A 12,595-nucleotide genomic window follows, 5' to 3' on the forward strand; every position below is an offset into this window, starting at 1 on the left:
TATAAGTCTCTTAACAAATCCCCCTTCCCTCCCTGTGCATCCAAGTTACCACAAGGACCATTGTTTGGCTGAAATAAAAGAAGCACAGTCCAGTAGACTCCATCTTACCAGGATTATTCACATCTTTATTACACACCTTGAGCTCGCTATGCCCAAAAAAGCCTGCGGTGTTTAGGTAGCAAATCACTATTCCCAAACAAAAGTAAAAGCAACATATAAAACAAAATAAAACGCAAATTACTTCATTCAAATACATTTCAGAGTATCCATGGGGAATAAATATGGTAGCAAACAAACCACAGTACTTTTAAGACCTGCAGTCACCTTCAGCACTTAAAAGAACTTTTATTATATATACAGTATTCTTATCTATCTGAAGATTCAATCTTTGCAATGTGTACCCTAGACCAGGCTGGCCACTTATCTGGAGCATCCTTGGTCCACTTTACTAATTAGACAAAGTATGGAGGACAATGGCAACTTAACCATCCTACCCCCCCCCCCCCCCCCCCCCCCCCCCCATATAAAGCTGTAGGTGCCCAAAGCAGGAAGTATTTCCAATCTATTATAGCCTGCCGGATAGAATTCATTTTCACAGTACCTGGAATCATCACATTCATTTTACGTGGCGACCAAATTGCTCACGTGACCTTCCCCTGCCCCTGAAAACACACACACACACACACACTAAGGGAATTTAGCTAATACTATAGTGGTTGTCGCAAAAGTTATTTTGGCTCCATCCATTGCCCATCTTGTCAGTTGGAGGAATCAGAATCCTGTCTCCCACTTGCCCAAGTGTTGGGTATGAGCTGGGATAGGATTGGACAGGGCAACAGGAGAGATGGGTGGGTTGGGGGGAAATGAGAATAAATACAATGTAGTGTTATCACTGGGATTTTAGCGAAGCTTAATGGTGGTTGTGGGGAACTGCCACACCATCTATCCTGAAACACAGCAAGTACTGCTGTAGATTTTCTATCCTTCAGGTGCTGTCTGGAGGGTTCCAAATTGTATAAACACAGATCAGATACTGGTGGCAAAAATTATGAATTAACAGTAGCCCACAAGAAGCATATTGGCACAAACATTAAAGCTTATTGGCTTAAGTGCGATTTTTTTGACAAAGTGCTAGGCCAAGCATTAAGTAACCCAAGTGACAACATTGCAGTGTACAATAGATAGACAACTGAGAAAATCAGACCAGGAAAGGTCACTGACAAGAAATACTGAAGCAGTTTAAGGAGTGCCTGGTCCTGCAGCATTTTAACTTTATTAAGCTCTCTTCACTTATACATAACTTTAGAGGCAAATTAATCACTGTGCCCTCTAGATGCACCCTCTAGTTTGGTATGAGTGGGCATGGGTGTCTGTTTCCACAACATGCAAAATAACTGACTCTATGTCTCATCTCACCAGGATGTGAGTGCAAGAGAACTCTTGCCCAGTTACTATTTTAACACCTCTTACTCTCTTTAGATGAGGTCCTTTGAATGCTAAATGAAGCCCAACTTTAATATTATCTAGCTCCGATTCAAACCTTGCCCATGAGCCTGACTGAACAGTTTAATTTATTTGTTTCTATGTGCACACCAGAAAGTGAAACTCCACGGGAAAGATTTTCCTTCAGAACCCCAGCAGGAAGGAGGCCTGGAACACAAAACTGGGATCTGGAATGTCTTTGAATTTATTCACTTCAACCAAAGCCTATTAATGGAAAATATCTTTCACCTCCAAATAACTTTTGAACAATGGTAGTACTTATAGCACTTGTGTGTGGGTTAACTTTGTAGAGAAAAACAATTTAATCCAATGGTTTGAATGTTACGGAGACCTGCCATGTGGGGTTAAAATTCCCCCAACCATAGGTACATGGGGGAAAGCATTCTATTTGGGCAGGAGCATTAGGCTTCGTTATTTTTTTTTTTTAAACTGCGCCTACTTTCTATTCCTTGGGACATTTTACATTAAGAACCCTATGTAAATGAAATTTGCTGTTGTTCCATTATGATTACCCAGTGATCTAAAGTTAGGACAAATTAAATTCACTAAAAATGTTTCATGACTGCTTGTCAAGTGGACAAGGTCAAACTGAGGGAATTGCTGCCTTACAGCAGCTCACAGCACCCAGGCTGCATTCCCACCCCCTCACTGGCCCGCTGTGGGAATCCCACGCCCAAAGCCCATCAAAGCAGTACTGCCCTGCTCAATGCTAGTTTGCAGTAAAAGCTTTTACAGCTGAATCAAGGTACAGCTGGAACTCAGGCTTTACACCCTCAGCTCCTGAATTTAGTAGGAAATGAATAAAACACATGAAAAATTAAAATGATTAAAAATAACTCCCTGTTTACCCAAAAGGTCCCTGGCCCAGCTTGCTTTGGTGTGTGGGGGGTGGAGACAAACCATCTTTATATCCCAATTCACTCATCAGTTTTATCCCTTCTCCGTCTTTTGAAGATTCAAACCGGTGTCTTTTGACCTCTTGTACCTCACTTCAGTTGGGAGAGAAGGGAGGGATTCAAAGCACCGCCTGGTCCTTCCCACACATAGCAACACGTATGCACCTGAACACGAACCCACATGCGCTCAAACAGAGATGTAGGACAAAGACCGAGAGGGGAAACCCTGGCTCATATCCCACCTCGGTCTGTGCTCAGACAGGGAGGTTGATTACAACTGCGATTGGGGACACAAGATTCTTCTGCTTTAACTCACAAGGTTTTAAATAAGTGAAAGAGCAATAAAGTCAAAATTTACACACCAACCAGACAGCAGCTTTTAAAAAGTTTGGGGTTCAGATCCTGCGCCAGCTTTTATTGTGAAGGAAAATGCAGAGGCAACCCACCCTCCCACCCCAAAGTCAATCCAAACTACCAGAACCACAATGATAAAGATCCCAGTTGAGACCACTAATAAACAAGGCCTCCATCTTCAGTCACAAACACAAACACTTTGTGCATAAATACAGAGAAACTTATACAAATAGGTTTGATTTTTCTTCCCCTCCAATATAAAACAGTAAATACAAGAGCTAGAAATCTCTCTGAAGGTAATATAAGAGATGAGAAGTCCTTCCTCTATCATATCTCTCCCCAACACTAAATCCACACAGGGTACTTTTATTTTCATGACCACCTGTTAAACACACTAGACATCCGATTGCAGAACTGTAACATCGGACTTCCGAAGGACAAAAAAGTTGCTCGGTTCATCAGTGATCTCCTCAGTGCTCCAGTGTCACCACCTCCACTGCTTGTCCTTCCACAGTTATGCCAGTCGACTGGATTTCTGTCATCCGAGTGGTGACAGGGGCCATTGCAACCTGCACAGGCCTATTCCCCTGAGCCAGGCTGGTAACGACGGTCTGGTACATGCTGACTGGGATCTGCACGAGGCCTGGGAATGAAGGAAACGGAAAGAGTTAGGTAGTTAATGATGCAGAGACCCCCCCCCCCCCCCACCCAACATCAATACCATTTCCTTTTCGGTGAAGCAGCCCAGTCTGTAGATACCTGCATTCGGCCAACAACTTTGAGATATGTTCTAAAGTTGACTGGCCAAGACATTTACTTTGAGAGCAAGTACCAGTGCTTCTCACCTCTCCACCACCCCCACCCACCCACCCAACACTCGTCTTCACAAGAAAGTGGACCCTGAAAGTAAATATTATTTGGAATTCTGCTTAGTCCCGGATACAACACTCCAGCATCATAGTGACTGATAGTCAGTTATAGGAATGAAAAGGATAAATTGAGATTCGGGCACAGTCCCATCAGACCCCCTCTTTTCACACCCCATCCCACACAATCACAGGTTCTATCCAACAAGCTTAATCACGAGGTACCCAAGCAACACTGATTATTTATTCATTCCCACACTGACCGTTAATCTTTACGGTTTTCCCTTCACAAAAATGCTCTTGATTCAAACCCTCATCTGACAAGGAACATCCCATCATGCAATATTCGGTCACGACAGCCTATCCGTTAATCTCCATTTTAACCTAGATATGACTTTGTCACACCCGCTCTCCTCCAGCATTGTGTTCTAAGCCAAGCCGTCGACTCTGACCTCCTGTGTATTCTTCCCTCTAATCGCAATGACAGAGTTTTCAGCCACCTTGGCTCTATGTTCTGGAACTCGCTCCCTAAAATCCTCCATTTTGAAAACTCTCTCATTGCCTGTGGTAATCTCTCACTCCTCCATTTCTGCATGGTGTCGGTTTCCTTTCTGTGAAGCATCCTGGGATATTTTCCACAGCGCGTGCTATCCAGTTACTTTCCAAACTAATTTATGTAGTATTACTGGCTTTTGCTGGGAATTCACTTCAGTTTATCTATGGGGAAGGAGGAAGGAAATAATTCTTCTCATCTCCAGCCTTATTTGATGTTTATTCATTTTGATTCAGCACATTGTCTCCTGCTTTCTCCATGTGAGAGAGACAGAGAGTGAGGGAAGGGGCTAAGGGGATCACCATCTCGCTGGTCATCCCATCCCATACACCTAGGAACATTGCGAGACTGTTCAGCCCTTGGGTCTGCTCCACCATTCAATTTGATGATGCTTCATCTGCACCTTTTGTAAATGGGAATTGCTGGTGGGCCCTGAACGCACAGAACAAAGATTTCCTCTAGTGCCAGTCTGTAATAAAACTTATTTAGACAATTATCAGCACCGTTGCCACTAACAATAAACAGAGGAAATCTTCTTTCAATGTAAAATTAGTTGCGGTACAGTTGAGAAGAGTTGGCTGTACTGGTCTTGATCACAGGTTGGCGAATTCTAAGCCTGGTCTGTTTTGGGTTAAGCGGATGCAGCCCAGGTACTACCATTGGCCTCAGTGTCTCTGGGTTAGGGAGAGCAGAAGCCAACCTGCTCCCGATGACAATTCCACCGCTTCTGGGGAAGGGCCGTGGTGCAGCGATAAGTTGCCGAGGTCAGGCAGTCTGCTGGCAATCAATCTGAAGCTCAAACATGACGAATAGGCAGTTGACTGAGGGATTGGAGGGGAGTTGGCTGGGGAACTGCAAACTGACAAACAGCCTTCAGGAGGAGAGGAGGGAGTCAGAATAGATGCACGGGGGATAATAAAACATACAGAATGCACTGTTCTGTAACATACCCGATTGACTGCTGGCTCCTAGGCAAAGATATATTCTTCCCCCTCACCCAAATGGCTATGCTGCATGCTGGACAGTGGGCGTCAAAACTACTGCGGCATCAAAACAGAGTCCAATTTTTAACCACCCAGACATGCAGCCTTTCAGCAGCATACTATTAAATTAAAGCAAGTGGGAATTTTCAATGATTTTCTCATATTCACCCACCAAAACCCAGGGACGTTCAGTCAGTGAGACACCCATGGCTACTCAAATAAAAGCAAAATACTGCAGATCTCAAATAAAAACAGAAAATGCTGGATAAACTCAGCAGGTCTGGCAGCATCTGTGGACGGGTCAGTTAGACTCGAAACATTAACTCTGTTTCTCTCCATTGATGCTGCCAGACCCGAGTTAATGCAGCATTTTGTGTTTTCATTACTCCTAGTTACTCCACTGGCTGAGAGCAGCTCACACCCAGCATGGAGCTAACAGTGGACCTCGGATAATGCTCCTCAAACTACTTCATTGGCCATAAAACACTGGCTGATTGGAAGTTGTGAATGGTGATTTAAAAGTTCAAGCCAGAACTTGCTTTTTACTCGCTGGATTATCATAGGGGTGTTTATCTGGCAACACAAAGGAAAATAGGCAAGGATAATTTTTTCAGATATTTAAAAATTCCAGCATTTTAAAAAGTCTTTCCCCGTTTAATGCCAGCTGACCCTCTGGAACGGAGTCAGGTCTGCAGGGTTTTACTGTGCCAAGTTTAAAAAAAATTATTTTTGAAAGATTCGAAGGACTTAGCCATCTGAATGATTTAGCAAAGTAGAGCTAATCCTACTGGTTATATAATTGATGATTAATTGGTAAACAGACGCAGGTTTTTCTTTGGTACTCATGTCTATATGTCTAGAACCAACCTCTAATTAAGCTAATCTTTACATCTTCACCCTGACACAGGCTGACAAGCTTTCAAATTATATCAAAAAATATAAAGCTCCCTCATTCTCCCCATCCCCCCTGCAACATACAACCAAATCAAAGCTCTCAGAAGAAATGAAGAGGAGATGAAACTGCAGGCGATTAACAGACACTTGCGACCCAATAGCATGACGTGGGCGGCAGGGGCTGTGATACTCTTGCCACTGGCTTCCCAGAGATTCTAAAGGCAGCACCTTCGGCTGATCACAGGCCCCACATTTCATGGGACAATCAGGAAAAGAAGAAAAGGATTTATATAACAACTTATTGTGGACAATTCAGGGCACTACACTTCAGGAAATGTACAAAGGCCCGTGGAAAATCAAAGAGGTTTACTAGGGATGAGGGACATCAGTTGTGAGGGGAGGTTGGAAATGTTAGGATTATGCTTCTTGGAATAGAACATACACTGCAGAAGGAGGCCATTCGGCCCATCGAGTCTGCACCGACCCACTTAAGCCTTCACTTCCACCCTATCCCCGTAACGTAATAACCCCTCCTAACCTTTTTTTGGACACTAAGGGCAATTTAGCATGGCCAATTCACCCAATCTGCACGTCTTTGGACTGTGGGAGGAAACCGGAGCACCCGGAGGAAACCCTGCATGGGGAGAACGTGCAGACTCCACACAGACAGTGACTCAACGGGAATCAAACCTGGGACCCTGGCACTGTGAAACCACGGTGCTATACACTTGTGCTACCGTGCTGTCTGCCAGAGCAGGCTATGAGACGGAGTTTTTCTCCCAAGGTGATGAGAGGTTTTGATAAGAAAGAGGAGACAGAGAAAAACTATTTCTACTGGTGAGTGGTTCAATAACCAAAGTTCAGAGATTTTAAATTATTGGTAAAAGATGTAGAGGGAAGCAGTACTGCAACTCAGTCATTTGAGATCTGGTACACCCCATCTGAAAAGGACAGATGCTAATTTCATAAATAATTTAAAAAGAGTGTTGAGCAGGTATTTAAAGATGAGGAACTTACAGGGTTCTGGACAAAAAGCAGGAATATGAGGCAAAGCACAACGACTCTTTCAAAGAGCCAGCACTGGTACAATGGACTGGATGCCTGCCTTCTGCCCTGTATGTTTCTTTGAATGCTTAAAAATCATTAAAAGGGAAGCAATGATCAATTATTGCAGATGTGTTATTTACAGACACATTCCATGTAATTCTACATTGAGAACGAGCTGGTGACAGTGAAAGGTGAGCTGGATAGTTACCTTTTGCAGTTAATACCACAAGAGGGTTACCTAGATGTATAAATTACAACCGTGGTAAGTGAAATTACACAAATTGCAAAGAATGTACAGCACAGAAAGAGGCTATTTGATCCAATCGGCCTATGTCAGTATTTACCCTCCACATGCGCATCGTCCCAGCTTTTTCATTTAACCCTATCAGCATAATCTTCTATTCCTTTCTCCCTTGTGTTTATTTAGCTTCCCCTTAAATGCATCAATGCTATTGTCTTCAACAACAACTGGCAGCACAGCGCCCACAGTCTAACCTCTCTGTGGATAAAGAAGCATAATTTCCCAATTGGTTCTTATTTTTCTGACCCCTAGTTTTAGCATCCCCTACGAGAAGAGTAGTTTAGACCAACTGCCCAAGGAGCATGGAAACATGCCAGGCTGTGACTGTGAATAGTGAAGGGCTGCTGGCTCTTTCGTCATGAGCCACAGACTTAAGCTCATTACTCCACTCCAAGACTGACTTGGACATAGTACTTTTATTAAACCCAATCACACAATAACATTGCTCAGCAACAAAGCTTCTACAGATGTCACTAGCCGCTTCTTAACAAGACAGTCGTTGAGGCTAATCACTGGAGGGATGTGGGGGAAGGGGGAATGGTATTACAGGAGACATTTGAAATCAGAAAGTAGAGGATTCTCCTTCACTTCTCTCCTGCTGTTGCTAATTCTGCCTGGGGTACAGTGTTTTAGACAGCAGGCGTCAGTTAAACAAGATAATTGTGTGGACATTTTACTCAATAAAGTTTAGATAGTGGGTGGCAACAGTTTTCTTTGACTACGAGTGGATCACAGCCTGTCCTTATCTAATATTTATTCTTGCACACATGCACATGTAATTTTCAGTGGGAACCGCTGGATGGTAGCAATCAGGTCAGGCTGATTCTTCCCTTTTTAGCTACAACACCCAACCCACCATCTCAGCAGAGTCCAGGTTCACTTGCTGACCGTCAGTCTTGAAAAATAACTCTGGCAGCCAATCATCTGGACTGGCTATCAGTACCTGGCCTGGATCAAGAGCAAATTAGGCCACCTGTGCCTCATTAGGAAGCTGCTTGTAAGACATCAGATTTGCAAATAAGTAGATTGGACCTTGGCTTCTATTTAAGCTTTGCTGGTGTACTGTGCACACAGCAGGGAGCAAAATAAATCACTTACTGTTGATCACAAGTCTAATACCAGGAAAACCATGTCAATTGAAATCTTTTGTCCTTTCCTTTTCCCCACTGACATTCTCAGCCACCCCCTGCCTCCTTCCGTCAAGGGTACTGAACCATTCCTGGGGTACAGTTCCACATCCCACCACTGAACATTCCTAGAGTAAAGAATAAAGCCCCTTAGCAATGTCTTATCAAATACTACCATTACGGTCACAGATCGGATGCAAAGTAAACCCTAGTTAGTTCCCCTCTTCACAGCTCAAAGGTGTTGAGGCCAACATTAGTGTCCCCACCACTTGTCGGGCACCGCATTCCAAAAATCATTGCGCAAGAAAACTTTTCTTCATGTTGTCTCTGGGTCTTTTATCAATCACCTTAAATCTGTGCCCTCTGGTTACCAACCCTTCAGCCATTGGTAATAGTCTGGCTTGGCAGCCACATGCTTTGGATATCAGAGTCCCGACTGGGAAAGCAAATCTTCTTCGCCCAGCTCAAGGAAGGCTCCCAAACAAGAGAGGGACAAAGGAAGCTCTTCAAAGACATCCTGAAGGCTTATCTCAGGAAATGCAATAGGTGTCAACACCTGGGAGACACCTATTCAGAAGAGACCTATTTAGAAGAATCTAATTGAAGGGACACCCGACGGTAAGAGGAGGTCCTGGAAAAGGAGTCCGAGAAAAGAATACTAGTGATCTCAAGTCGAAGGACCAATCTCACCTCCCGGAAACACCTGCCAAGTGTGCAGTCCGAGATGCAGCTCTAGGATCAAGCTCAAAGGCCACGCAATGACTCACTGAACAGTGACGCTGAGTTTCCTGGGTGGACAATCATATTCTTAGTGAGTGATCATCGAAGAGAGAGTTTCTGTTTATTAGCTTTATCTAAACCAGTCATGATTTTTAAACACTATCAAAACTCCTTGTAGTTTTCTCTGCTCGAAGGAAAATGGTCCAACTTCTCCAGTCTATCAATGTAACCGCAATCTCTCAGTCCTGGGACCATTCTGGAAATCTCTTTTGCACTCTCGCCAAAGCCTTCACATCCTTCTTAAAATGTGCTGCCAGAATTGGACAGAGTATTCCAGCAGGGTCAAACTAGTGTTTGATGTAGTCGTAACATAACCTCCTGTTCTTTTTTAAAAACACTACACCTCTTGTTTATAAAAGCCAGGATCCCAAATGCTTCATTATCTGCTGTTTTAACCTGTCCTGTGCCGTCAAATATTTGTGCACAGCACCCCTAGGTCTCTCTGTTCTTAGATCCCTTTAAAATTGCACTTCTAGACTTGGGCCTAAATGCAGAGAAGTCCCGTCTTTTGATGGGCTGTAATGCGAGGCGAGTTGAAATTGGTAGTATGCTGGGACTGACACACTGTTGTAGTGGTGTTGAAGTTGGTTCCATAACTTGAGAGAATAGCTGTTATTATTGGGAAATAAAAGGAGAATTAAAAAACAAACTTGAATCACTCAACATATGGACACAGGCTTTTCAGCACTGGGACTGAGTTTAATTTCAGCTCAGACTGTCTTCAGACTATAATGGGCTTATGTAAAATGAGTCATGAGATTCGCTGAATACAACCCCCATTGGGTGTGGAGCCAAGATGACAGACCTGGGAAATGGAAAAGTGTCACACATATAGAATTTATGTGCAGAAGGAGGCCATTCGGCCTATTGAGTCTGCACCGGCTCTTGGAAAGAGCACCCAAGTAAAGCCCCACCTCCACCCGATCTCCGTAACCCAGCAACCCCATCTAACCTAAGGACAATTTAGCATGACCAATCCACCTAACCTGCACATCTTTGGACCGTGGGAGGAAACCAAAGCACCTGGAGGAAACCCACGCAGACACGGGGAGAACGTGCAGACTCCGCACAGACAGTGACCCAAGCGGGAATTGAACCTGGGACCCTGGCGCTGTGAAGCCAATGCTAACCACTATGCTACCATGCTGACCACATATAGCCCATATGCTATATATATGCCATTATAGATAGCGTGCTCTTCTGAGGTTAGTGGTCAGGCACATTATTCAGGCAGGTTGGAACTTTACATCTAATTGAAGGGTTGTTCATCATGTGTAAGCCATGACAATAAGTGCAACCCTAAACTGCAGGGCTGACACTGGGAGGCAGCTATAGTTGGGGTTATTTTCAAAGACTGACATCTCTTAGATGATTGTGCACACATGCACAGAATTAATATTTTTCTCTAGGAACTGCAGCTAAAGCTCAAGTCAAATTAGAAGAATTCTCAATCTCTTAAAGGGAGGTAAACCACTTCCAACACAAACTTTAGACTGCCCCCAACAAAGCCTCATCAAATTGGGGAAGAAAAAAGACACAGGAAAAAGCTGTCCTGATATGGAAATTCAGTGGAGAGAAAGGTTTAAGAAATTCTATTTTTTTTAAATGGGAAAGCATGGGATGGAAAGAGATTTTTAAAAAAGGGATTCATGGGTTGAGGTGCACAAGCCTTTAAAAGTGATTTTACAGGGGCTAAAAGTGACCAAAAGGAATATCAATACAAGGGATGTGGGATTTCAATAAAATAACCCCAGGAATGTGAGTATTGCCAGAAAGGTCGGTATTTATTGATCATCCCCAGATGCCACCTGAAGGTAGTAGTGGGCTGTCTATTGAACTGCTGAAACTATTTGACATAAACTGTGGGGTTTGATAGACCACTTCAGAGTGTAAATAAGCAGTCATCCAAGTTGTTTGGTGTCATGTGTAGATCAGACCATAAAAGGACAGTAGGTGTCCTTCCTGAAGTGTTCGATGGGCACACTGCCATTCCTGAGAGTGCTTTCCGATAAAAGTAAAAGGACTTAAGTTGCCAAATTATTTGGCAGGGAAAGCTAATTATATATAAACATTTCATACATCCACGATTACCCTTTACTAAACTCCAAGTGCTAGCTCATTCAGAGTTCATGGCACCTCTTGCTGTAAGGTGACCAGGCTGTGGGCTAATTGTTGTAAATGGCCTCTCAGCCGCCTGTGCTCTAAAGCTCATTATCCTATATCTTAAACTATGGCCAGCAGTAGCTGTCCTGCAATAGATTACCAGGCACCTCAATCTGCACACGAGTCGATTACAATAATTACTCCTCTGCTAATCGCCTTCGTTTTTTTTTCATAGGGAAATCTGTTACTCTTGATCACTTGTCTCCATTTGGAATTATTTTCAGATGGACAGATGGATGAAAAAAATCTGCCCTAATGCAATTGGTACAATTTTATTTATCAGCCTGTTTTATAATCAGCCTCCACTCCTTTAATTTTCATGCATTTGGAAAATTGTCACAAGTCCTACATACTGTATTAAAGCGACTGCATGTTGGATCTTTGAGCTGTCCCTCTCCCGTGATAGTCTCCCACCTCTCCTGAAAGTTTGAACTGGAGGACAGTTCCACAGTTGCTGCCAAGAACTGAGGGCTCAGTTCTTCAGGTATGAGCCCTGACCGTAGGGGTGATCTCAAATAAGCCCAATCTTAACTGCCCTAAACACCTACACTTTACCAGCAGGCACTGGAAGGTACTACTTCGAGACAGTGAGCAGAACAGTGGGATAGTATTTGATAGGTCAAACGGCCTCCTTCTGTGCTGCAAACACAAAGAGAGTACGGCTTTCCGGGTTGACCTACGTTCCTGGGCCCCAGGGAGCTGACTTGATTTGTATTGCCATAGCATTGTCCTGACTGATCAATTAGCTTGTCGAATGTTGAGTGCGACGCCTTTACTCACGAGGCCATGAGAATTCGAAGCAACTGAAGTTGCTAGAATGCTCTCCCAGTGGGTCAAGTCGTCAACGGTCTGATTTAGAATCGCACAACTTTACAGCACAAAAGTAAACCATTCGGTCCACTGCGTCTGTGCCAGCTCCAACTTATCTGATCACCTGCTCTTTCTCCATAGCCCTGCAATTTCTCAAAAAGTTTGTGGGAGTGCTCTGACCCATTCTAGACACTTACACATCAATATTCAGACTCTTTCCCTTTCTCAATGCTGGCACTTCCCTACATGATGTACCTTCTGATCTGGGTGATACCATGCAGACTGGGCCCTCTTATATTCAGCATTTTTAAAATAAAC

The 12,595-nt window shown here is 43.7% G+C and overlaps 1 protein-coding gene across 6 annotated transcripts in view; it reads right to left on the reverse strand.

Moving 5' to 3' along the window:
• Nucleotides 1-500: 500 nt before the first annotated feature.
• nrf1 (nuclear respiratory factor 1) overlaps nucleotides 501-12,595 on the reverse strand; it is an 80,622-nt gene continuing 68,527 nt past the window's right edge. For all 6 annotated transcript variants that reach the window (XM_038811785.1, XM_038811782.1, XM_038811784.1 and 3 more), the window contains one exon: nucleotides 501-3,396. In XM_038811785.1, coding sequence (XP_038667713.1) covers nucleotides 3,224-3,396 — 173 coding nt within the window. In that variant the 3' untranslated portion in view covers nucleotides 501-3,223. The remainder of the gene's footprint in view (nucleotides 3,397-12,595) is intronic.

The sequence above is a fragment of the Scyliorhinus canicula genome, chromosome 11 (assembly GCF_902713615.1).
Source record: "Scyliorhinus canicula chromosome 11, sScyCan1.1, whole genome shotgun sequence".
NCBI classification, from domain to species: Eukaryota; Metazoa; Chordata; class Chondrichthyes; order Carcharhiniformes; family Scyliorhinidae; genus Scyliorhinus; species Scyliorhinus canicula.